General features: G+C 33.7%; 1 protein-coding gene across 1 annotated transcript; it reads right to left on the reverse strand.

The window, feature by feature from the left end:
- Positions 1 to 657: 657 nt before the first annotated feature.
- Positions 658 to 26,006, reverse strand: LOC117115393 (WD repeat-containing protein 36-like). Its single transcript, XM_033259161.1, has 22 exons — positions 25,816 to 26,006; positions 23,114 to 23,141; positions 21,332 to 21,432; positions 20,402 to 20,519; positions 19,836 to 19,968; positions 18,104 to 18,158; positions 17,401 to 17,533; positions 16,494 to 16,669; positions 15,152 to 15,272; positions 14,483 to 14,632; positions 14,193 to 14,347; positions 13,429 to 13,543; positions 12,570 to 12,735; positions 10,997 to 11,105; positions 10,196 to 10,275; positions 9,536 to 9,643; positions 5,632 to 5,732; positions 4,300 to 4,451; positions 3,510 to 3,623; positions 2,629 to 2,713; positions 2,160 to 2,347; positions 658 to 1,538 (listed from the first exon to the last, which is right to left on the reverse strand). Exons 1-22 carry the CDS (start codon positions 26,002 to 26,004, stop codon positions 1,389 to 1,391), a joined length of 2,727 nt encoding a protein of 908 aa, XP_033115052.1. The 5' UTR covers positions 26,005 to 26,006; the 3' UTR covers positions 658 to 1,388.
- Between the last annotated feature and the right edge of the window lie 1,227 nt (positions 26,007 to 27,233).

Here is a 27,233-nt window from a genome sequence, read left to right on the forward strand (position 1 = left end):
TCAGTATTGATTTTTTAAGTAATGCTAACCAACCCAAAACCTGTGTACATGACATAATTTTTAATTTTAAGTCAAAAAAGTCTGGGTTATGATGGATTTTCAAATGGAAGAGATACTGGTCCCAATATATTTGTAATACAGTATCCCACTTGAATGTTTTGCAATCTAATGTAGGTTTTCAAAAGCAATTCTGATATTTAAAAATGTGATCATTCTCAAATGATCAACTTTAGACCAATTTCTCTCATAACACTTTTTCCATGGTCTTAGAAACAATTATCTATACAATTTCCACATTCTGGATTGAAGCAAAAAATTATCATTAAATCTGCTTAAAACAAATTTTATGTTATTTAGGCTAGACTCTTTATTCCTTGTTTCGCATACTTATTTTTTTTAAGATTATCAGAGGAGGGCGGAATAGAAATAAAAATAAAATTTTGTTTTCTTATTTAGCAAATAGATTTGCCAAAATCATCCAGACGGTGGAAAAAATAAAAATAACATTTTATTGGTGAATGTAAATTAGGATGGTTAAATACTTCAAATTTATATAATTAGGAAGAAATATACATCTTACCTTTGGAGATTTCAAAGCAGTGGAATAAAAATAAAGAAAAACTTTTATTTTTTTTTCTTAAATTTCCACTTTTTCGTGGCAGCGGGTGTGCTAATTGGCAAAAAATAAAATTTTATGTTTATTCGAAATCATCAATATTTGCAGTCGGTGGGTTCGCTAAACAAGGTATAAAAATAGTCTCGCCTTAACAATACAGTACTATATGAAGGCTCCTAGGTCAAATTACTTCTAATCATGTTAAATTGATCATATTAAAAATGCCATAAAATGGTTTATGGATGGAAACCCAATAAAATGTAATTGTGGGTTGAATAAAATTTCTTTCGATCAAATCGCCTGAGTTGGTATTTTATTTTTTTCCATAAAGGATTATTCTCAAGATGGTTACATTATCTACTCTCTTATATGTCTCTAATCTTCCCAATTTGGCAAATTACATAAAAAGCCAGAGCTCCCAAACCCCAAATAGGATCTTTTCCCCTGGACCCTGCTTTATGCCGCTGCCTGCCCCAATCATGGGGCCCTGGGGTCCAGGACTTGGCTGGCGGAATGTTTTTCAAAGTGATGGGGGCCCCCACTAGCATTTCTTTCCGATCATACAAAAATCTGCATAGACATATATTTCTTGCCAAAAAGTGGGGGCCCTGCGCCCCCAGCCATGCAGGACCACTCTTGGCGGCCCAGCCCTCCAGCATCTGCGAACCCACAGAACCTCCAGCATGTGAGCATCCTATAACATGAATATCATGTTAAATCTAAGCAAAACCATTATTTCGCCACAAACTGTCATCTTGGATGTACATGTAATTCATAATGTTGCATTTTTTAAGTAGTTTACAATGCATGAACTTTGGTTAAATTTCCTATTAAGTTCTTTCCATGAATCTAATTGGATCTTCTGAAGACTTTCTAATTCTTTTATAAATTCTTTTTCCCTGGCAAGCAGATCACCATGAACCTACAAAAACAAAAACAGGTAAATAAATAACAATAAACTTCTATTTTTATTATGTTCATTACAAATACTGTACTAGCAACAAGCAACTACAAATTGCTCACACATAAAGCTGAAAAGAACGAGTTGTTGGTTAAAAATGAAACAGATACTATCATGTTCAAGTTTTTCACTGGATACAAAAAAAAATATAATTACTATATTCACTGAATACAATAAATACTTTCATAGGCAGAATTCAGCCGGCTGCCCACCCCACCCCCCTCCCCTCGAAAAAAAAAAACCAAAAAAAAAAAAAACAAGAAAAATGGAGGAAACAAGAATATTACATTCAAATTTAGCCCGAGAGTGTGATTTCTGCCCTTTTAGAAGTGCATTGAAAAAAAAAATAGTACATCAGCCACAACCATCGTTGGGGCTGAGGTAGTTTAGACCTTCCATCAGTTATAATTGCTTTTCTGGGCCTCTCTATTCCAAATTCCTGGATACAGATTGCCTTTCTGGGCCTTCTATTGGAAATAGTCGATCCAAATTGTCTTTCTGAGCCCTTTATTCCGACTTCCTAGATCCAAATTCCCATTCCTCTATTTAAAAATTCCTGGATCGGCCACTGACAATACTCACTTTCAGAAAAAGACCAATATAAGCCTGTCCTAATTCATAGTCCCTTTTTCCAAGCATTGTGGACTCCAGGAAACGAATGAAGGACGTCATGATATAAAAAGAGCCTCCACCAATAGGTGACAAAGAACGAATTTGTTTGTCAATAGCCGATGGTCCAAGTTCTTTCATGTACACCATCACATTATGATCTGAAATCAAGTACACGCTGACGTTAACTATAATGGTGGTAAAGTTTTTTACTATAACAAGTTTGTTGGCAATACTGAAAATGCAATAATGACTGGTCCCATATTTTCATAATTTTACAAGTACAAACCATACTACATGCTAGGCCATCAACAGTGTATGAACTCTTTTATGATAATCTGAGAAAGGGTGATCTCAGAATGCAATCCTCATTGTGGTACAATTTATTATTAATGACATTATTAATGAATGTTTACTTGACATATTCGTCGGGTATACTTACAATCTCCGCTGGCAGTAGCTGCTGATAAACACTTACACAACTCAGATGTTTCTGTTAGTGCGTCAATTTGAAGAATTCTTGAAGCCTATCAAACAACCAAAATACTTATTTTGTAAAACTATATATTAAATTGCATAAAAATTTACCTAATGTTTTTTTTAAAAACATTAACCAATCATATTTTAATGGAGAACTATAATATTTCTCCAACAGAATAAAAGTAGTATAATTAATACCAAATTTTCTTGTTAATGAAATTACAAATAAGCAAATTTGTTATCAATAGTGCTTCCAGGATTTGAACTAGTGAATGTTGTGTGAGTATACTATATTTGTTTGTTTGTTTTATTGTTTTACCACACAAGAACATTTAAAATATAACTTAAAGGTAAACATTAAAATCAAATTTTCAAAATGAAAATCAGAGAAAACAAGTTTGTGGAAGGAGGCTGAAATAAGTTTCTAAAACAAATAATTCATGAATATCAGTTAAAATAAACACATCAAAACTGCATTCAATTTAAAACCCCCACCAACAAAATAAATAAATAAATAAAAAATAAAATAAAATAAAGGTTATGCACATTACCAGGAGACGATAATGATGAGTGAGGAGTTTAAAATCAGCGATTTTTGATGCAGTGGGAAACAATGAGTGGGAAAGGGTGTCACCCCCTAATTTTTTTTTCACAATTCAAATAATGAACAAGTTAAAATTAACAAAAAGGAAAATACAGCACCATTAAAAGAAACACTGTGATTGCCATTAAATTAAACATGATCAGAAGACTTAGATTACCATTGTAATGTCATTATCAGGAGAAAGACTATACACTACCAAGAAATATTCATTAATTTGAATATCAATTACAACATCTCACCTCTGAATTATCTTCTGATTTTGTTGCTGCAAATTTCAACTCCAAGCCAGGGATTGTCGGCAAGAAGAATGGCACTTTCGATAATTTTGGTGGTTCTGTTGGCTTGTTCCGTTTCTGTTAGAAAGCCAACAAATTTATATTGCTATATTTTTATTTCATTCATTTTGTCAAAGTAAAAACAGCCTATCCAAAAAATTGAAAAAACTAAAATATACAGCACTATATACAGCATTACATTGACTAATATCAAAGATCTTATAAACACAAGAACAAATTAACTTAGTAACGAACTTTGGCGTAAGGCGAACACCCTATCTCAGATCCATGGCAACGACTAGGACGCCCTCTCCCAAAACTGATTACTTTTCTGTGCCAAATCGACGCTTCTATTTGTTACACATAAAATCGCGGAGAACGCTATCTTGTGTTTATAAGATCTTTGCTAATATGGACACTTTGCTTTGCTAATTGAGGGCACCAGATTGAGTACACTCATTGAAAATGGTAAAGTTTTTTATTTCATATATCTGTTGCTGTTCGATCCTAACCCAGTCAATTCAGTAAAGTTAAAAATCATACCTGGCATTAGGTGAGCATATAGGTATTCCTATTAAATTGTGTAATTTTGGTTTTCCATTTACAAACTAAGCTTCAAGAATTTCTCATTTTCTTTTGATCTTCAAAAATGAATTTATGAACATTTATATTTTTGTTAAATTTCCATGCTCAAAGGAAATAAATATTTTGTCATTTCTACCAAGTCAATTAAGTAACACATAGGTATTTTTACCCTAATAAGTTCAAGATTGGTTAGACTCTTCCATCTGGATTCTGGCAATAGTGACAAAGTCACCAGCTCTGAAGAGATCTGTTCTGGAGATTTGTAAATATCTTCTAACTCATCTTCATAATTCCTAACATTAGCTTCATCTTCTTCATTTTCTAGTAAACATTATAAACGGAAAATAGGAAACATTTTTCATAATCTTCATTTTTTACACAATAACAAGATTTTATTCTTATTAAACCAATACATAATCACAATCCTGTGCAATCAATATTCCTATTATCATCATCCTTATTTCATGACAATAATGTACAATTAATATCCTGTTATATTATTCATCTCAAAGAATTTCATCTGGTTCCATAATAAAAAAATTATGTTTTATGACTGAAGCATTTGTTGAAACCTTTGCTAAGGTAAGCAAATAATTGTTTTCAACAAAACAGATAATTTATATCAAGGCTAAAATGATGTTCTAAATGAAATATTGATTGAATGCCTGATTTTTGGAAAATCACATCATATATAAATTTTTATTGTACTACTGATATAAAATTACGGTGGTTTCAATATCGATTGCTAAATAGAATTTTAAGTAAAAATATGTTCCCTAATATGATAGGTTACTCAGAAAACGATGTTTGTGATTTTTGTTACAAGGAAAAAGAAACATTAATACATTTGTTTTTGTGAATGTAATATTGTATGTTCCTTTTGGGAAAATGTTCAGAATTGGATACATAGAAAACTGAATGTTATTAATTTTGATAAACTATAAATTTTGAATTTAGAAACATATCACTTATTTTAGATAACTTTACTTAAATCTTTATTAAATATTATATATATATATATATCTGTCTCTTATACACATCTAGAATTTAGAAAAATTTGCTTTACTTGAAGAAAAGTTTGATGAATTTGATAAAAATGTTCTAATATAAAAAGATTTTTTTGAGAATTCCATTTAAAAGAAACATTCACAGTAGATGAAAAGTAAGGTTAAAAATATGATTCTTTAACAAAATTTATATTATTTTTTATATTGTTAAATTAATGTTGTTTGTTGAAAAATTCTGAGAAGGAAAAAGAAAATATAAATTGATTTTTAAACAACCCTTTAATCCTTTTTCATATCATTTAATTTAATAACATAACAAATAATTTCCAATTCAATCAAATTCTGATTCTGTACAATCTATTCAGAATTATCACCAACATGGAGAAGAGAAATAACAAAAATACAAAAAAAAAAAATAAACACTAAAAAAAAAAATTAAGATTGCAAAATTGATTTAGGGATTAATAAATGAAATAGAATAGTAATGTACTAACCATTTGTGGTACAATAAGTTCCCGGGAGGGCTACTACAGCTGGTTCAAAATCATCAGGCAACGCTTTTAGTGCCACATGCACATACAGGGTTCTATTATTCCTATAAATTATACAATCAATCAATCAAATCAAAAGAACACTTATTTCTCAAACAATTTCATAATACAAAAAATAAATTTCAAGAGACAAGTTTGAGGGGCAAAATCCCAAAAAAGCAGAGCTTGAGGAGGGCTGCTAAAAAAAGACAGGAAAAAAAAAACACAAAAACAAGACACACACAAAGAAATGTAGAGCACACTACAAGGACGAGACCAGAAGGGATGCCGAGACGGTGAATCAAAAGTAGTTGATTAGCCATGTATTAATGAATACTGTATTTGTAAACTGGATCTCCATTTAAGTCCTTTTACGAGCAGACATTGTCCTACCAACGAAGCCTGGGAGAGGAGCAGCTCAACTAACACCAATTTTGGGCGATTGACTTGTAAAACTATTAATATAGTTTTATATTCATACACTAGGTTAAATTATTATACTTTGATGGTGTTTGTGTCAAGAAATTTAATAGGTATGTTTTGCCTTACCTGATGTGTTATCACTTGCAAAGACTTTTTTTTTTTTTAAGTTTTTGAAAGAAGAAAGGTGCTACCTATTCCTGGTTATATTATACTCAAACATTGTATTCAACAAGCAATGATTTATTTGATAAGGAACCGCACTCAAGAACTTAATGACACTAAAAAGATTGAATCTCAAAAAATGTTTGTCATAAAAGATGCTACCTGTCATATTACATCCAAGCATCATATTCACCTAGCAACAACTTATTGGATAAGGAATTATTCAAGCATTGTATACACCAAGCAATAACTTAATAATTTAAAAAAAATACACAGCATGTAGATAATGCTAGACTTATTAAATATAAATCATTGTCATTGTTACAATGCACTGATAGTTTGTATACCTATTAAAAAGATACTGTGTTAATTACATATTGACTGACCAAATCTAAAGAATACAGACTGAGACGGACTGACATTCTATTCTTCTTAATGTATATTCTTTAGAAATTGCAATATTGCAATATTAATAAGAAGGCTTGATGTCTAGTTGAAATACTGACAAGCATCTGCTATAAAATAATGAGTGAAGGCCGAATATTTCATTATGGGTATGAATAAAATAAATAACACTGTGTGTATTCAAACAAAAAAAATCTGTTTTATATACATTTGTTTTTTTTTATGGAAAAGTCAATAAATGAATCTAACAACTAGCTGTGATATTTCATATCTTAAAAATATAAATAAAATCAGAAAAAAAAAGCAAAAGTTTGAATTATTATAAACAATTGGTGCAAAAGTTGCTGACAAGTTTAAAATTTGGTAGGCATGTTTTGCCAACAGATACATTAAATATTAAATTTACACTAATAATAGCAATAAAATACATTTTCATAATAATTTTCAAAAATAATAAAATATTTTCATAATAATAATAATAATACTATCAATTGTAATAACAGTAATAATAAAAATAATATAAGTAATAATAATAAGTCTATCATGACATCGTCATTGTAAACTCCAATAATATTTTCCTATCCCAAACCATGCACTTACTTGACCGTTGTTGTGGTTTGTGTGCCAAAGGTCAATCAAAACATTATGTAATGCACAAGAAATATTTTGTTTTTAGGCTAGTTCTTTTTACATCAAGCACTACAATGAACGTCTACAAAGAGAAAGGACAGAAAGCTTAACCAAACATCATTTTTGTTGACAGTGGTTACTAAAATAAACAAAATGTCCAATCCAGCCATTATATAGAGATCAGTGTACAATCCTCGGCCTGACCTGTATGTAATTTTGGCCAATAACCATTCCGGATTTCAGGAGATAATGTAACACACAACTTTCAGATCTGCACAGTTAAATTAACATGCCATCATTACGCTCAACATCATCACAAATCGAAAGAAACCCTACTGAACAGGTCTAGACCTCCATCGTTCGATGCCACAAGATTGTCAGACCAAAAATATTAACTTGCATTTTAAACAAATAATGTTATTTTGATTACCAATCCCTAATATTGTGATCTAAAAGTCAGCGGAGCCAATATGGAGCCAACACTGTATGGACGAGGTCTGTGAGTGATGACCTAGTCACCATAAAGAAATGCTCATTGTAGTAGCTTCATGTCGATAGAGGCTGACATTTATTCGTCCAAAAAATTCAAAGGGTTCTCTAAAGTACACAAGCCAGATGTGTACGCAGGACCTCCAATTAAGTCCTCATTTGAGTGGTTCCACCAACAAAACCTTGGGCTGGTAGTGGCTCAAACCAGCACCGATGTTAAAGCTGTAGTGGGGCCCCTACCTTACTAATTGGCCACTTGTATAACATTACAAGAGGGTGATTGACTTGACAGTTAGTATAGGTTCATATTTATAAACTAGAGGAAATTATTATATTTCAATGGTGTTTGACTCTGGGAAATTTAATTAGAATGATGTTTTGCCTTACCTAACGTGTTATCACTTGCAACATTTTTTCTCGCAAGTATTTCAAAGAGGAAAGATGCTACCTATTCCTTGTTATAATATACTCAATAAGCAACAACTTAATGGATATGGAATTACTCTTGGTGATGCTAGCAAAAAGGTTGTGTCTCAAAAAAACTGTCATGAAGGTGCAACCTGTTATAATACCTTGTAACACTCAAGCATTGTATATACTTAGCAACAACTTATTAGACAAGGAACTACTCTAGCATTGTATTCACAAAGCAATAACTTAATAATTAAAAAATACACAGCATGTAGATAGTGCTAGACTTATATTAGATATGTATCTACTTTATCATTGTTACAATGCTCTGATAGTGTGTATACCTATTACTTATTAATCAGTAGCACACAATTTACAAAAAGATATCATGTAAATTACATATTGACTGGCCAAATCTAAAGAATACAGATTGAGAAGGATGACATTCTATACTTTTTAATCTATATTCTTTAGAATTGGCAATTTTAATGAGATGTCTTGACGTCTAGTTAAAATACTACTGCCATGGCAATCATCAGCCATTTTCAATTGTGGCAACATGCTACAACCAGGATATTTACTTGCATTACTATCAGACTAAGATCTCTCTTTAGGTTACACTTTTAATATGCACTCAGTTTTTTAATTTTTATTGAAATATTTTTTATATTTACATTTAACAATGTAGGCAACAACCGAACATAAATACAGGTAAATGCAATAATAATATTTAAGTAAATGGTTCTACACTGAGCTACCTGGTCTGACTAAAGTGATGTTCTCTGACATCAGAGTGTGCTATAATGGCAAATGTCAGCCAACCTTAATTATATTTTATTATAAAATGTTAGTGGTGGTGGCTCAAATATTGTAGTCATTGAGTAACTAAAAAGTTGTCGAAACCTACAATATTTATAAATTCTACCTTTTTTCCCATTTCTTTTTTTAGGTCCTAGACCAAGGATATGCCAAGCAGTGAACTTCATCACTTTTGTCTTGAGAAAAAATCCTGGTGAAACCACCAGGCTACTCAATCTCTACCAAAATCAAGCCATTTGTTTCCCAAAACTTTAATATTTTCAAGTATTTTGCGTTTACTAATGTATTAATGCATATAGGCATATATATGGATATAATGTATGTATTTATGCGCATGTGGGTGTGCATGAATTGTGTGTATGCACACCTAAATTTGCATGATTACTGTACCTTTCATTTTCACCAATTATGATCAATACAATACAAAATGTGATATGGTTCAATTTTATGGCAAAGACTGCCATTTTTAAAACAAACTATCTCTATTGCAGTATGGTATCATCAACACAAAAGTTACCAAAATATTTACCATAGATAAACACCCAAATCATCAACATGGGTGGTTGCTAGGTGGTCTCCTGTAGGAGAGAGGGTTAAACTTGTAGCTGGAGAATCCAAGAGAAAAGAATCTACCAATCTAGAGGTGGACGAAAAACACTGTGTGTGTTACAATGAATACCCATTGGAAGTAGTGTAAAGGGCATAGTGTATTTATGCACTTCGCACTATATAATCAATAAATCTATTATATTATATATAGAAATACTATATATGGAAATAACAATTCAGTATTGTTAAACTGCATTTTATATGACATGAACATGAATAAATGTAATATAAAGGAATTAATTAATGAATATTGAATATTGTTGGTTGTACTGTTAAACCATATATATTAAGCGCTGCATAAGTGTAACATATTATTAATATCAATTCCCAGTTTAACAGAAAAGTGTCTCCTTATAGGGTGTCCCCTTAATAGATGCATCCCAAAGGAGAGGGGCTCTACTGTATGTAATTTATTTCAAATAATATGTTTCAATACTAATGATTTCAAATTTGAGTGACTGCAATTTGAATAATTCTTACATCTTGAAACTGTAGCAATCAATTTTGCACCTTCAATTTATCTTTAAAATACAAATATTATTTCCATGTTCACAAAAAATTGATGAAAAAAAAAACTAACCTTCCAAGAGGGAGGTCCCAAGTGCGAATGGTTGAGTCCATTGAGGATGTAAGCAACCACCTCCCATCTGAACGGAATGCCTAATAGACAAAACATGTCAATCAAAATACGAAAATAAATACTTGATAATAAAATCTTAAATGAATTTAATGTAATTTTCTTCATCTTTTTTATGTATATATCTAAATTTAATTAGCCCCAATGTGCAATGAAATTTATTTTGTCTGTTCATTATTAATGTAAATTTTAAATATGCTATAACTTTTTTTACCTAATTTTAGACAATTTTTCTACTTTTACATACATAAAATTTTGAAATTAATTTTGTAATTTTCATCATGCAAAATATAAAAGAATACTAAGGAAGAATAGGAAAACTTGGAGCAGCTGAAAAATTTTCCAAAAATTAACCATAATAATCAATACGTTATTATTGTATTTATGTTTTTGTAATAAATTCTAGGCACTAATCATCAAAGGTCTTGATGCTGGCAGCCTACACTTTAAGTTCAACATCTAACAATGAGTGGAGTTGAATAGCTTGGTGGTTAACATCCTTGCTTTCCAATTCAATTCCTGTCAGTGTAGCAGGATTTTTTTTCTCATGACCAAAACAACTCCACTCCCTAAGCCTTATAATGAGACTTAGTTTTAAATGTAGAACATCTTATGTTTATGTTTGTTTTGTGAAGGGGTACACCACTTAGAATAGATTAGTGATTAAGTTGCTACTTGGCACATCCTTGGTCTTCGGCATAACCAATTAATTAAAAAAATAAAAATTAACAGAAAGTCTCTTACCATATCTGTCACACTATTTCTGTGACCAGAAAATACTCTCACGATGTTGTGTGTGTCGATGTCAACTACATTCACAGTAAAGTTATCTAATGCCACTGCCATCATTGAACTGTCAAATTAAGAGTTTTAGTTCAGTCAGTTTTAACATGAAACATTTATGTATTTTGCAATCCATAGATAGTGACTAGGCACTTTGGAGGTTATTTATTTTATCCATATTGGAAACAACTCTGTTATTCTCTGTATCCACATTGGAACTTCCTTTATTAGTCACTGGATCGATATTAAAATGTCCTCCATTACATTCATAGGATCCATAATGGTTCCTTTGTTATTTATTTAATCCTATTGTTACCTCCTCCATCATTCAATGGATCCGTACTGGGACCTCCTCCATCATTTATTGGATCCATATTGGAATCGTCTCCATTATTTATTGCATCCATATTAGAACCTTCCCATTATTTGTTGAATCAATTTTGGAATGGAGATATTCATTCAGGCCCGTAGCCAGCATGCTTCAAGGGGGGTTCTGAGCGTGGGGTTCAGGGGCCCGCCAAAGGGCCCCGGTGGGGTCAAGGGGAAAAGCCCCTGTGGGGGTTGGGGATGAAGCCCCCGAAGCCAGAGCATTTATACGATTTTAAAAGCATGTACATGTCATTTAAATGCATGTTCTTGTATATTTAAATACTTCTTACACAATTTTAAAAATAGGATAAGAAGACTACTTTTTCCAATACAGGAGTTAGAACGTAAATGTTTATTGTGAAACAAAATTTTTTTGCTATCCTAGGCCCTGGCCTATGCTAGCTCGATTACAAAATAAATAATAAAATCGTTCGCAAATAATAGGCTACAACCCTACCCTACCTAGCAACGCTAGACCTAGGCCTAGCCCGAAAAAGTACACCGGTCCCGCCGCCAGGCAGTATCATGAGCATGTGGTGAAAACAAGGGTGAATTTTCTTCGTTGCTGGCCTTGAAGCAAAAAAATCGGTTATCCTTTCTCAGCGCTTCATCTAGGCTATTTTTGGCGTGTTGCATGTCCTCGATCCCAGAGAAATGAAAAATGTTGAGCGCCCAAACTTTTGTGATGACGTCGTGCCAAAGTAAGTAAATAAACTCCGGAGCACGTAATTGGTCAAATAGCCTAGGCAACAAACCTCTCATTAATATTCATTTTGAAGTGTTGCTGGTTATGTCATTCAGCTGGCTGCAGCTTTGTTTTGATTTCTACGATCGAACTACGATCGATAGCGACAAATAAACAGTGCCAAAAAATGCTCTCATTTTGTAATAAATTGCACTATTTTGGAAACGGGGGATCGTTTTCTGGCTAAGGGGGTTCGCTGGCAAAAGGGGGGTTCGCTGAAAAAGGGGGGTTCGCGCGAACCCCTAAAAACCCCCCTGGCTACGGGCCTGTTCATTGGATCTGTATTGGAACCTCCTCCATTCATTGGGTCCATATTGGAACCTCCACCATTCCCAAATAATGTAAATCCACACCACACTAAATAATTGCAAATAGTATGAGGTAACATTATGTAATCATTTACAATTTAACATTACTAACCTCTCCCTGTGTAGAAATAACATTGAGACTGCAGATTCCATTTTAAGATTCTTTAATAATTCTTTGCTTTTAAATTGCCAAAATTTGATGTAACCATCACTAGCTCCTGTGATGGCAACTTGGTTAAGACCATCTACAGCTGCACCTCGAATTGGTCCATTATGTGCTACAAAATATATTAAATAAAAAAATGTGCTACAAAAAAATATTAAATAAAAAACCCCATATCAAATTCTGATTTAGTGTAAATTCTGTTTTTCATAGCCATTCTGACCCATTTATTAACACTGCTACTTGTTGTGGTGATAAAGTAAGTGAGGAAGTCTACAGATATCTGCAGGGACCAGGGTACCAACCTGTGCCACATCTCTTTGGTCTCTGGGTACCAACCAGAGTGCTGCGCGACATCTTCTGGTTAACAATCTGCAGCATCCACAGTGCTGCGCCATAGCTGCTGAGTCCCTGGGTAACAACCCATAATAGTTACAGTGCTGCGCCACATTTGGCAGGTTTCTGGGAGCCTACAGATGCTGGCCAACATGTACCATCATGCGTCACATGTGCTCGGTATCTAGGTATCAGCCAGCAGCAACCAGAGTGATGTGCCACATTTTCTGGGTACCAACAAGCAGCAGCCACAGGGCTGTGTTACATTTGCTGTGTCCCTATGTACCAAACTACTGCAGCCTTAATGCTGCATTACATCTGACGGGTCCGTGCATACGCACAGCTCCCACATCCAGTCAATGGATTTCCATATTAGTCACAGCGCTACGCCACATTTAACCAACTGGACTATGCTACAACCTTTTATATATTTATGTAACTAATTTAAAATTCTTTTAAAGAATTAATTTACCTGTAGGGTTACCAAATGAGCCTCTGAAAATGCCTGACTGAATGTTGTACAAATCCACATGTCCTGTACTCCAGCCAACAAGTGCAAAATTACCACAAGTTGTAATTTCCACCACCTGTCAATCAAGTATTTAAGTAGAAATAATAATATTTTAGACTTTTTTATGTAGCTATGATATTACAGATTCAGTGTCATCGGGTGATGACATCTTTGACTCTGATAATGCCATGTGCCTTAGTTTTAAATTATATCTTTCCCGTCTTCAGATCTGCTTGGAAAACAAATATAATTACAAGAAAATGGATGAAGATAAATTTATTACAAAATTGAAAAAGGTTAATTGGGTAGATATTAATGCTTGTAATAATGTTCATGAGGTAGTTCAATATTTTAATGATATTGAATTAGATAATGTAAATTAATCTATTCCAGCCATCAACCTAAGGTGTAAGCTACCACCTTGGTTTGACAAGGACCCCCGTACACTGTTAAGACTTAAAGAACAACTCTTCAAATTAAAAAAAGGACCACTCATCACAAATTAATTCAAATTAAAAAAAAGGACCACTCATCACAAATTAACTATAGTATAGCATATTTTCTGATGCTAGTAAAGAATTTTAAAAATACAACCAAACGTAAATATTATTATTATGTATAAAATAAACTTGCCAATGATTTGTTGAACATAATAAATATAGTGAATCTTGAATACATGACATGATTATAATAATTTACAAGCTAGTATTAAAAGAAAATCTTACCAGAGCTTCCACATGTGTATCTAGCATATTATCAAAACGTTTATGCATCAATTTATGTGATCCCATACAGCTTTTTTGGAAGTTCCATGTACTGACAACCGGAGAACCATGATGGCATGCAACTATGCCATCCCAGTGCATTTCACGACTACACTCTAATGAACAAATATAATTGAAAAGGATAGGTGATAAGTTCACTCACAACATGGTGTTATTATTAATGGTATCTTAAATACTTTAATACCAAAATATTAAAATATGACAATAAAGCAATTATTATGAAGTAATACCTGCAGCAAAATCAACAATTGGTGGTAATTTGAAGACATCATTTTTCAGTCCTTTCTTCTTTGCCAGACTCCTGTTCATGGAGGCTTGACCGAAGTTTTTGTTGTGTTTCTCATGAACTGTTGAAAATGATTTTAAAGTACAATCCTGACCTGTAAACAATAACCAATCAGAAATAGTTTTGTCAAAAATGTACAGAAATAGAGTATAATGCCAATAAGTGCTTGCATGCACATACATACATACTGTTGATTTTATTGAGATTGTCTAATTGTTTCAATCAAGTTCATCAACAGGAGATTAGTATTATTATTCCCTCCACCAAGGCAGAATGTCTTCACCAGTGTCTGTTAGCAAGATTACACAAAAAAATGGAATTGCCCTTCGCATTCAAGCAGTACTCAATAAAATGTGGCTGAATACGATGGCGATTCCATTTTATCCTTGAGGATATGCTGCAGTTTTGTCAAACATACATGGCCTGCTTATTGTTGGTATTCAGGCATAGGGCGGAGGTATGCACTCTATGGAATGACTGCTCTAGTTTATTATTATAGTTTACTTCGCCTTGCAATCCTTCAAACTATCTTCAGTTAACTTCCGTTAATAAATCTTTAAAGACTTAATCACTGGAAAGCTTAAAAACATCGAATATGGCGCAATTAATTTACCTGCACTTAAGATATCCTTGCCATGCTTGCCATGGAAACGAATCCTTGTTGGAGGTGCATAGTGACCTGACCTTATTTTGTGAAGTCTGCCACCACAATCAGGCTGATCAAAAATCCACATCTAATAACAAAATAAACTAAGTAAACTTACTTAGCATAAGCTGTTCTACAGCCCTGTGCCCACTAGCATTTTTAAGTGACAATTTATGTGGGAGCGATATATCTCCACTAGGCTAGGCAAGGCCAGGCTAGGCTGGCCAGGCTAGGCTGGCCAGGCTAGGCTGGCCCGGCTAGGCAAGGCCAGGCTGGCCAGGCTAGGCTGGCCAGGCTAGGCTGGCCAGGCTATGTTCATAGAGCAAATAAGACATTTTTTTGCAGAAAATTTGATGCCTTGGACAGAGCACTATTGTCCACTCAAATATCACCTTCACCACTGAAAAAACTATGCAGTGAACAAAATTAAAGCCATTGTAATAAACTGGAAAGATAATATTTTGATGTTACATTATATAAAATGTTGAATATAGGCCTAAATGCAATTTTCAGTCTTTAAATTGTGATGATGTAATGAGGCTTGAACTACTATGTAAATGTAAAGAAAGAATATAAAAAACATTTCAATTCAGATCCATCTTTATTTGTCATATATAAATATATATATATATATATATCTAATGTATATCACTCGCGCTGATGAAGTCCACAGGAGTGGACGAAATATTCGTGTTTGATAAATTATGTTCCAAAAATACGTCAACTTGACTTTTTTTTTCATTGTCATCACTTTCACCAATATATTTGTTAAGGAGCAACGTGCTACATCATTTCACAATGATACATCTCTCTCTCTCTCTCTATGTATATATATATATATATATATATATATATACTCGCCACTGAGGAAGGACTAGTGTTGTCCGAAAGCTCTGGTTCTATTTCTGGCTGTTTACTTACGTTTACTTTTTAGCTGTTGCTTATCATTTTTGTATCTCTACTGAGATCCAGCCATTGTTTCCCACAGCATTGTTGTTTTCCAGTATTTTGCCTTTTAATCTATATATATGTATATATATATATATATATAGATGTGTATAAGAGATATATATATATATATATATATATACATATATATACACACACACACACACACTTATATATATTATTTTAAGAATGTATATGATGTTATGGTAACCAAGGTTGCGAGCTCAGAGAGAGTAATGACTGATTTGTAACTTACATTAAATGCAACTGCTACCAAGCTACCAATTAAAGATTTCATAAGAATAATGTTTGATAATAACTTAAATGCACTTGTTACCACGGCAGCCTGGATGGCACCTACCTTTAATGCATTGTCTGCAGCCGTGGTAACCATTAAAGGTTCAGAGTTGAGAAAACACATGCCAGTTACAGCACCATGATGAACATCCCTCATTTGACCTTTCAACTTCTTTTCTTCTAAATCCCAAAATGCAATGTGACCAACCATACTTCCAGTTGCCATAATAGGATGGCCATCTGAAAATAAAAACCATAGGCTTAGCCTTAATAACAATACAGGGTGCACTGTACATAAAATAATACAGTGCACCCTTCAATCGGAAATCCCTTTTATTCGAGACCACTGTTTCAGAGAACCAAATAACAATCTTCAATCTTTTAAGACAAACCTAACCTCTGATTAGAGACCAAACCCCAAGACCATCCCAAATTTTCAGGTTCCAATGGTGGTCTCGAATTGGAAGATGAACTGTATATGCTGCAAATAATTATGTTTAATTCATGTGTCAAATAAAATTGCTGTAGGGCAACATGTGGCCATCAGGCCGCATTTGCCCACCTGTGAGTTCAGGGCATCTTCAGCTTAATTGATATACTTTAGTCTATGACTCAAGAAATCATGCTCTGATGGTTTCGGTTGGAGTTTAATGTTAAATGTAGTGGAGAATACTTAGCGCTTTGTAACTGCAAGGGAATATGCTATGAAAAAACTACGACCAAGATTACTGGAATAGTAGCTAGTTGACTCTCTGAGGTAGACTTTGAAGGGCCCTGAACATCAGTCAAACTAGGGTAAGTTTGAAGTTTTGCTCTCTCTAAATATGGTACAAAAAGTGAAAAAAACAAACTCATCCTTAAAAAAAAAGAAATGAAAACCCAGGAGTTATCACTTTCCCTTACCCAAAACATAAACAATTCATTAAGTTAAGGTAACTATCAGTAAATCAACTAACTAAATATTGTCTAACCTGTACGAAAAGAAATTGCAGTGACTAGACCCCAATCTTGAGTGAATGTCATTACAGATTCATCAAACCTGAGATTGTGAATGATAATATTGCCATTAGCTAGACCAATAGCCACTACATCAACTGCTGGAGCCTGCAATGAAAATTATTAAAGGTAGTGATTAATTGGCTTGTAGGAGAGAAGAGCATTCTAGAGGGATGGGGCAGTAGTTGACTTATGTATTATTATTCTAAATCTTTGAATGATCAATTTATGCTAAAACAAATGTTTATTATGTGACAAAAATGGAAAGGCTATGTGAAACTGATGAATACTCCAACTTTGGATTCATTTTTCATATAGTTCACATGCATTCACACTAAAATGACTTATTATAATCATCAATCTTTACATGATTAGTATCTGTTTGGATTAGAATTATTGATTTCAAAGTTGAAAGATACCCTATTTTTAATATAAAATTTGAAACTCTTTTCTGTACAACCATCAGAAGACCATTTCTGTCTTCATCAGAAGGTTAATGAGTTAAAATGCTTTCCTTCAGTGCATGGCTTTAAAATAGTGTAATTGGGTTAGAAACTTGTTTATAAATATTTGTCAATAAATGTTTTAGTATGGGATATTTATTTCAAATAACACTATTCCATACTTCAGGTATGTAATGCCTTTTAAATTTTTCCCAAAAATATTGTGGTTGCCTACCTGCTCAATAGCAGTGACGTGTGAATTCCATCCATCAAATGTGTATACCAATTTGCTGAAATCAGAAGTAACTTTATACATGACTAAAACATAATATTATAAGATTTTGAAACATTGTCCATTTGTATCACAGATTCCAAGTTAGACAAATTTGCATGCGTGAGAAAGAAAAAAATATTATGTTAAGATTAACATAAATGAGACTTTCCATCCCAAATCTAGTCTGCTGTCACTAAATGTTAAACTGAGTAATTAGCATAAGAATATGGCAGTATTGTATACTTTAGTACAGAGAAGTCATAATAATTTTACTCATAACTTTGGAAATAGTAAGTAGATTCCTGTAAGGGGTCATCCATACTTATCAGGGGCGTACGGTGAAAAATCTAAGGGGGGTCGAAACGAAAGCGCAGGGGGCAAGCTGAACTCGGAGCAATTTAGCGAAGCTTTCAGAATTCGCGGGGTGCGTTATTTGTGAGTGAAGCGAGCATATTTAAAGGGCACTTTCTTTAAAAGGGGGGGTCGACCACACCCATCGACCCCCCCCCCCCACGGTACGCCCCTGATTATCAACATTTTCAAAACAGTACAAAACATACACTTTAGGGGGGAGGGGGTTGAAAGTGTAGGCATAAGTACTCTTTTATGAAAAACATAAAATGTTGATCTCAAAATGACACAAATAAACATTTTATTGTGTAGTCTTTCGGGGGGAAGGGAGGGGGTAACAGAAAAGAGTATGTTGATGTTGATAATTATGGATGACCCCTAAATGACCTATTATTTTAAAGCTTATATGGAGTATATAAATATATAAAGTAAATGTTCTACTTTTGGTGACTGATGCTGGTTTTGGCATGGCAAGCCAATAATGCCAATACATTAACTTATTCTGTTGGCTGGTTTTGGTATGGCAAGCCAATAATGCCAATATATTAACTTAAGTTGTTGGCTGGTTTTGGTATGGCAAGCCAATAATGCCAATACATTAACTTATTCTGTTGGCTGGTTTTGGCATGGCAAGCCAATAATGCCAATACATTAACTTATTCTATTGGCTGGTTTTGGCATGGCAAGCCAATAATGCCAATACATTAACTTATTCTGTTGGCTGGTTTTGGTATGGCAAGCCAATAATGCCAATACATTAACTTATTCTGTTGGCTGGTTTTGGCATGGCAAGCAAATAATGCCAATACATTAACTTATTCTGTTGGCTGGTTTTGGTATGGCAAGCCAATAATGCCAATACATTAACTTATTCTGTTAGCTGGTTTTGGTATGGCAAGCCAATAATGCCAATACATTAACTTAAGTTGTTGGCTGGTTTTGGTATGGCAAGCCAATAATGCCAATACAGTAACTTAAGTTGTTGGCTGGTTTTGGTATGGCAAGACAATAATGCCAATACATTAACTTATTCTGTTAGCTGGTTTTGGCATGGCAAGCCAATAATGCCAATACATTAACTTAAGTTGTTGACTGGTTTTGGTATGACAAGACAATAATGCCAATAGATTAACTTAAGTTGTTGGCTGGTTTTGGTATGGCAAGACAATAATGCCAATACATTAACTTATTCTGTTGTAATAGTCCTTTAAAAAATGTCAAAGTATTTTATATCAGTTCTTAAAATATCACAACTACCATTATAGGACTGATGATTCCATTAACATTGTATATGCTTGGCAAATTATTAAACAAAAAGTTATGATAAAATGTGTGTATTTACTTTTTGCGTATGTTCCATAGTTGCAAGGTACCTTGATGACTTCCAAAAAGAATCTTATTCAGGTAAGTACTAGGGTGCATCATGGTAGAAATTCTGAATGTAGAATTGTTAAATTCTAGCTCCATATACAAGTCTGAGGAAACAATAAACAATAAATTATCACAATAAAAATTAAATCAGTAAAGTTAGTCAGCAATAATTCTTACTTGATATTCAGTTGATTTGGATTGGATTTATTCGGTGTAAACACCAATGATAACCCACAAGTGTCCAAAAAAGACTTATTCCCAGTAGAATTCTTCTGCTGGTGATTGGAGTGTACTACATTCTTTAAGATGCACATGGGCCATATATTGCTCACAGGCTTAAACGCTTCATCTGAAAGACGGCGAAACTTACTTCTAGCTGAAACAAGCGGCGATGGCGATTCAACCTATAGATATCCATGGTTCAGCGCACACACAGTGGCTACCACTAGTTTAGCCAACTGAGCTAAGCTGCTCTAAAGCAGTTCTGGATTTATGTTGTTAGAAAGGTCACAATGTGGAAAAAATAATGAAATTTACCTTTTGTGGAAATATGCCAAATACTGACATGACTCTCAACATCAACAGCAATCAGATGATCCCCAAATGGAAGGAGGTGGTGCACATTTTTGCCAGGACATTCATAAACATGCTCTGCCTGAACAAACAAATAACATAATATTCTTCTAAAATTATATAAAAAAAAAAAATTTTGGTGATGGAACAATTTTACTGGGACACGCATGGCAAGGCCTAGCCCAGTACTGTGTAGTGCTAAGCCTATCCTCAACAATGAGATGCTAAATTATTCAAAATTGTCATAAATGGCATTGTTGATCAGACATACATACATTGGGTTTTAATTGGAGTCAGATCACTCTGCTCCTCAAATATTAATTCCAGTGTAATTTCAAATTTAGTGCCTTATTAATTTTTATTGGGATGTTGACTTGTTTTTTTTTTTTGGTTTTTTTTTAAATTTAATTTTAGTGTATTATCTGATTTAAATAATTGTAAATAAAATTTTAATTAATTCTAGTGTAATATCAAATTTAGGCTTTATTAATTTTTATTGATGTTGTTAACCTGTTTTAGATGTTATGCATTTGAATATTTTAGATATATAATTCAAATTTAGCCAATTTGTTTTTTAAATATTTTCATTTGTTGTTGAGTGCAATCGTTTTAATTAGTTTATAATTGTTTTTGTCGAATTTTGTTAATATTTCTCAATTCAGCCTTTGTGTTGCCACGAAATATGTTTCGATGTGAATAAACCAGAATAAATAAATAAATAACCCTTGCATGAGAGTTAGATGGGTACTGGTGCTGCACTGTGGCCCAGGCAAAATTTCCAATTTCAAATATTTGGAATTGGGCAAAAAATGTTTTTTGAAGTTTGTAGAAATAGGCCTTTGTGTAATGGATAAGAGGAAATAAAATGTATAAATTTGTAGAAATAGGCTTTACCGTAGTGGATCTGATGAAAGCTGTTACTGTGTTTCCATATGCAGTATACACATACTTGCTATCGGCAGCCATACAGGTGATATCACTTGGGTGAGCATCACCTTAGAAAAAAAAAGAAGCATAAACAATACAACTTCAGCATTTCTTAACAAATTTAAATACAGGTAATTGGAAATTAATTTCAGTGTTTCTTATCAACTCTAATTAAATATAATTTAAACTGTAACTTCATAAGTAATGTCATAAGTAAAAAAAAAATAATGAACACCAAGAAGGGTCCATCTTTTGTGGTTAACCAGGTTAAAATAAGAACAGTGGATCTTGAAGTGTGAATAATGTTTAAAGATCTGGTTACCATAACAATCTGTTATACAGTGGGCCTACTGTATCAATGACAGTAAGCCTTGGCGTAGAGTGGATAATAATATTAAAAGATTATTGATGAACAGTCAATCTTGTTGGGGTTGTGTATAATTTAGAAAGACTTGGTTATAAATTTCTTACATAAAATACTTAATAGTGAAGTAAAAAGATTTGTATTGTTTGAAGGTATGCATGGCGAAGTAATAAAATATACGCAGTGGCTAGAGATACGGTACTGTATCGGAACTTCCGATTGCTAAAGGTACGGTAAATGATATTACGTCATGATTAGCCAATAGAAATGACCGATTCGATTTGGCTTTTTTGCAAAATCGACGTTCGTGATCATGAGAAACAGGCGCGAACAGTTACGATCAAATTTATGGCATAATAGGCCCATTTCATGTACTTCGATTGGGGCTTATCACAATGTTTGGGTTAAAAGTCCTTTCTGTTATTCTTGCATATTTTATGGTCTACCATAGAGAATGGTCTACTTAGGCTTAGGCCTAGACCAAATACCCGCCTAGGGGCCTATGCTTATAGGTGTACAGTACTACTAGATTAGGCTTAGGGCTAGTAAGTGCTACTACTGGGAGCCTAGCCTACTTATAGAGTAGTAGGCACTAGTTATTATTGCTGATTGAAATAGCCAACCAAGCAACATGGCAATTGTAATTATCAGTGAGAGTAAACTTTATTTGTAGTATAGGCCTAATATAGTGCGTATACTACAGAGAATTAGTATGCACAGTAAAGTAGCAGGGGTAGCTAAGGCTAGGCCTGGCTTCTACTATTAAAATAGTTTACTCAGTCGCTTGATGTCACCAAATCTAGCAAAACTGCTATTCTTTTTATTTTCTATAGGGCCTCCGGCTACAGAATATTAATCACAGCTTGTCAACAACACCCGCGAACGAACGAAATTTCTTATCTTCGATCGTTGCTAAAACCATAAAACACACACTCACTACTCTTGCAGCAGTGCACTGAATGACGTCACGCATGTATCGGCGTTTCTATTGGCGAATCATGACGTAATATCATTTACCGTACCTTTAGCAATCGGAAGTTCCGATACGGTACCGTAACTCTAGCCACGGCGAAAAATATATGTTTAAGCTTCCGGTACACCACGTAGGTAGTTCTGAAAAGAACTGCTGTAGTTGAGAAATTCTCAACTAAAACAGTTCTTTACCGCAAGCTAAAACATATGTTAAAAGTTTGGATATCAATTCGTTTAAATTGAATCCAGTCTTTATAACAATCAAATCAAATTAAAATCAATTAAATAAGATTAAAAATTGGTTTAAAATTTCACCTTGGCCGATTTAGTGATGCTTTATAAATTCCAATAAAAAGAATATAAAAAGAACATGTTTTTCATACTAACTGTATAAATACAACAACTATACTTACTGACACTGATTAATCCAAAGTTTGAACACTGAAAAAAAAAGTATGTCAGATAATTATGGAATGAGGTCTTATGCATGTATTAAATAATTAAGTTTTGTGAACCTGCCCCCTCACTGATGGAGTGGTTAATAGCTTGATGGTTAAGATGCTTGCCTTCCAATCCCAGAACAGAATACTGGGTTAAGTCCTGTCATGGTAACTTCAATAAATATCAATTTAATAAGAAAACTTTATCTTATCATCTGATCATTCTTGTTAAGAATTACTGTAAACATTTTTCCACACAAAAGTTGGTTTGTGTGAATTCTAAAACAAAATTTAGGTGCAACTTCACATTTAGGACTACTGTAAATGCTTGAATAAGCGCCGCTCTCGAATAAGCACCGTGGCACTTAAACTAGAGTATAATATTACGCGGTGTGTAATGAAACACTTTGAGAAACAGGGTTTTAAATGTAAAGATACAGTGTTAGAATTAATAAATAACACAAGGAAGACAAAAGCATTTCTTTAAACGTTTATTTATGATGATATGACCTATGACAGGGGCGGATTTAGGGGGGGGGGGGCGGCCCCCGGCCCCCCTTTTGGGAGATTAAAAAAAACGAAAAAAAAAGAAAAAAAAAAAAAACGGCACATGCTTGATCTTTGCTACTTACGTACAGTAGCATATAGATCTACATCTGAAGTTGTGCACCTGACTTTGTGGATGACGTCACAGTTACGTGACGTCATCTACGCGCCATTTTGTCATTTACCATAACTTCTTTACTAACAGGTATTTTTCTATGAAACTTGACACAAGTATACTTCACATCAAGTGTCAACTTTCTGCAACATTACCGTCCGCGCATCCACAGTAAAGTATGTGCGTACGCATGCCTCAAAATTTTAAAATGCTCAAAATCACTTTTTGACTAAATTAGAGCATGTTTTAGGTCATTTTGAGCATTTCTTAATTTTTTGTTCGTCCCGCGAGCGCATTTTTACGCGCGCGCATGTACAGAAGCTAGAATTATCGTTTTTTTTTACGTTTTAGATTCCTGACACTGTATTCCAATCTTTTTCGGTCATTTAGCGTCAATAGCAATGCTGTACGCGCGCATGCGTAAAAGATACGAATCCATGTGCGCGTTTTTGTCGACTTAGGAGCGGAAATAGGTCAAAATCATGCCTATTTTTACTATATATTCTGAAAGCACATAAGTTGTAGATATGATTTTATAGATCATAATGGCTGATAGGACATTGTGACGTCATCATATTGCGATCTGAATTCAAAAAACTGATTTTTTATCTATGGCGCATTTGAGCGTATCTTCCTTATCCTTGATCGATTTTCTCCAAACTTCGAGGAAGATTATAACTGAGACAATTCTCTTTCATAAATGTCACGACTTTTTACATTTTGATGACGTCATCATTTTTTACATAATTTTTTTATCTGACCATTCATCTTTCTTTTCTCAAATCATTGAAATCGTCATATCAAGTATGAATGTAATGCGCGCACATTTTCACATGCACAGCACTTTTTGAAATTGAAAATTGGTTTTTTTTTGCATCATGATTTCCTGACACTGAATTCACAGTTCCATTCTCTCTCAGCCATTTTAGTGCAAAAACAATGCCATACATGCGCATCAAATATACGAATTCGTACACTTTTGAGTCGACATACTGACATTGTATTAACAAATTTCCATGTTTTGTTAAATGCCTTTTTTTATTCTGATACCAAAAGTCTCCTTCATGTTCAATCATTTAAAAATCATCAAAATAACTATCATCAATCCCAGCGTATCACCGAATTCGTCTATGACGAATTCCGAATCTAGTTAATGTTGTTGTTCTTTGAAGTTCTTTTTTCTTTCACGCTTTTTAACTCTTGACATAAATTGTTTATCCTCATTTTGTCTGTGTCATTTAATGTTTTAATTATTTAAATGCTTACTGCTTTTATATCGTGATTCCCCCAATCTTTTTACTATTGAATTTGTTATGATTATGATTGATTAATGTTGTTGTTCTTTTGTGTTTTTTACTTCTATGAAAATTTGGCCTCATTTTCACCATTATTTATCGTTGTACACTTTCATTGCCGTTTTGGTCTTGCCGTTTGGACTTATTGCCGTTTTGGCCCATTGCCCTTATGGTCTGAAAGTGTTGGTTTTTGCCGTTTTGACCTGTTACCATTATTTTTTATTTTATAGTAATTTAGGCATACAAGTACAGACAATATACGAACAATATTGAATTGTAGGGCAGGGGCCTAGCCATGCCCCTAGGCCCCGTAGGCCTAGCTACGAATTACAGACGAGAACGTTTTGGAAATTTTCGATTCTGCATGCCAAGAACTCGCAGAGCAACAACGCGGCGCTCCATACATTTTGTCATTCGCGGCCGAAATTGACCTAGGCCTAGGCAAGCCAAAATGGTTTTGGAAATTTTCGATTTTGTCAGCAGACGATCGGGCACAATATTCAGTTTTCCCTAAAGACGATCGGGCCCGTTTTTGGACGATAAAAGTGGGCCCGATCGTTCAAAAACGGGCCCGATCGTCTGTCACCCCTAGCTAGTACTAGGCCTATGTACAGTAGGACTACCTAGGCCCCTAGGCCTATACCTAGCTAGACTAACTAGGCCTATGCCTCTCTAGATAGGCCTAGGCCTAGACATGGCAGTTATAAATTCCAACTTACGTTGTAAGTATGGAACGATTTTCCAACGGAGGTGATAACGTACGTTTCCTTAAATTTCTGATTATATTTTGTTAATAAAGGAACATGGTTGCTGTAAAATCCAATGGCTCGAGAACCAACGAAAATCTTACTCCCTGGTGCCATTTCAAAACAAGGTAAATATAACTCTCGACGACTGCTTGCGCACATGTTCCCCAGTACTCAAATACAGTAGAATTATAGCGCCACCAATTTTTCGTTAATGGAGCCAGTGGAATTTATCATAAATAATTACGGTATATTTTTTTCAAATCGCATACAAAATAGTCCATTGTGTTGCTGCATGATATGCTGAATTGAGTATAAAATTACATTAACTGTATTGTATTTGTGTAGTTGGATATTACGAATGATTAGAAGAAAATCATTAGCTAATACAGAATTTAAGGCCATTTTTATTCATTAAAATACAATTTACAGTAAAGCAAAATTGTACAATGCTACTTAGTTGAAAACAAAATTAAGGCATTTTTCTTCATTATCAAAAAATTATTAAAGTTTGAGAAAAATGTTTTTTTGTCATTGTTTCTAAAATGTTCACCTCTTTCAACTGTCGATGTATATGTAACTTTTTCAAGAAATTTTAATAAAAAAAATGTTTTAAAATTGTATATGAATCAACACTGAAAAACAATAAATAATGAAGTCTGTTATGTTTCCAAATTATTCAATTTAATATTAAAAATTTGTGCTGATCAAAAATTCAGGAAGAATAATTCCTTAAAAAATAGCCTGCGACATTTAAAAGGAACAAGGTTCATCCACCAATGTATGCTGAACCTCTTAAAAAAAAGTTTTTACAATTTCATACAATATTTATAGATTATTTATGAGGTTATTCAACAGTATAAGTTGAATACCAATGTATGTCCAATGTGCTACTGTTATCATTTCTGGTAACATAAGTTGTAATGCCAATATGGTTACAAAAACAAATATCATTTCATCACCTACAGTATATGGTGTTGATGCAAATAGGGTGATCCATAAATAACTCACCCTCACCCCCACCACTACAAACAATAAACAAATACTGTAGTAACATCTTATAACAGTAATTATTATTAACTTACTACTGCACAGTAAAAGGTGTGAAAACCATATTCAAATGTATATAATATATTCCCCCCGCATAATTCAGGGTCCCCTGACTTGTGATATTAAACATGCGCAGGATGTATAATTATAATTGGGTGTAACCCTACTCCAGGGGAATAGGTAATCATTGTGACAAAATATTATAGTTTTTATGTCGCTTTAGTGACAGAATTTAGTGGTGACCTCAAACAGCAAGGGATTGATCAATTACGAAGGAAGGAGCAGTCACACATGGGTTGTATCAGTCAGGGTGTCAACATTCCCAGACGCTGAGCACTACA

The sequence above is a fragment of the Anneissia japonica genome, unplaced genomic scaffold, assembly GCF_011630105.1.
Source record: "Anneissia japonica isolate Jap-2015-1 unplaced genomic scaffold, ASM1163010v1 scaffold287704_len1198815_cov201, whole genome shotgun sequence".
NCBI lineage: Eukaryota > Metazoa > Echinodermata > Crinoidea > Comatulida > Comatulidae > Anneissia > Anneissia japonica.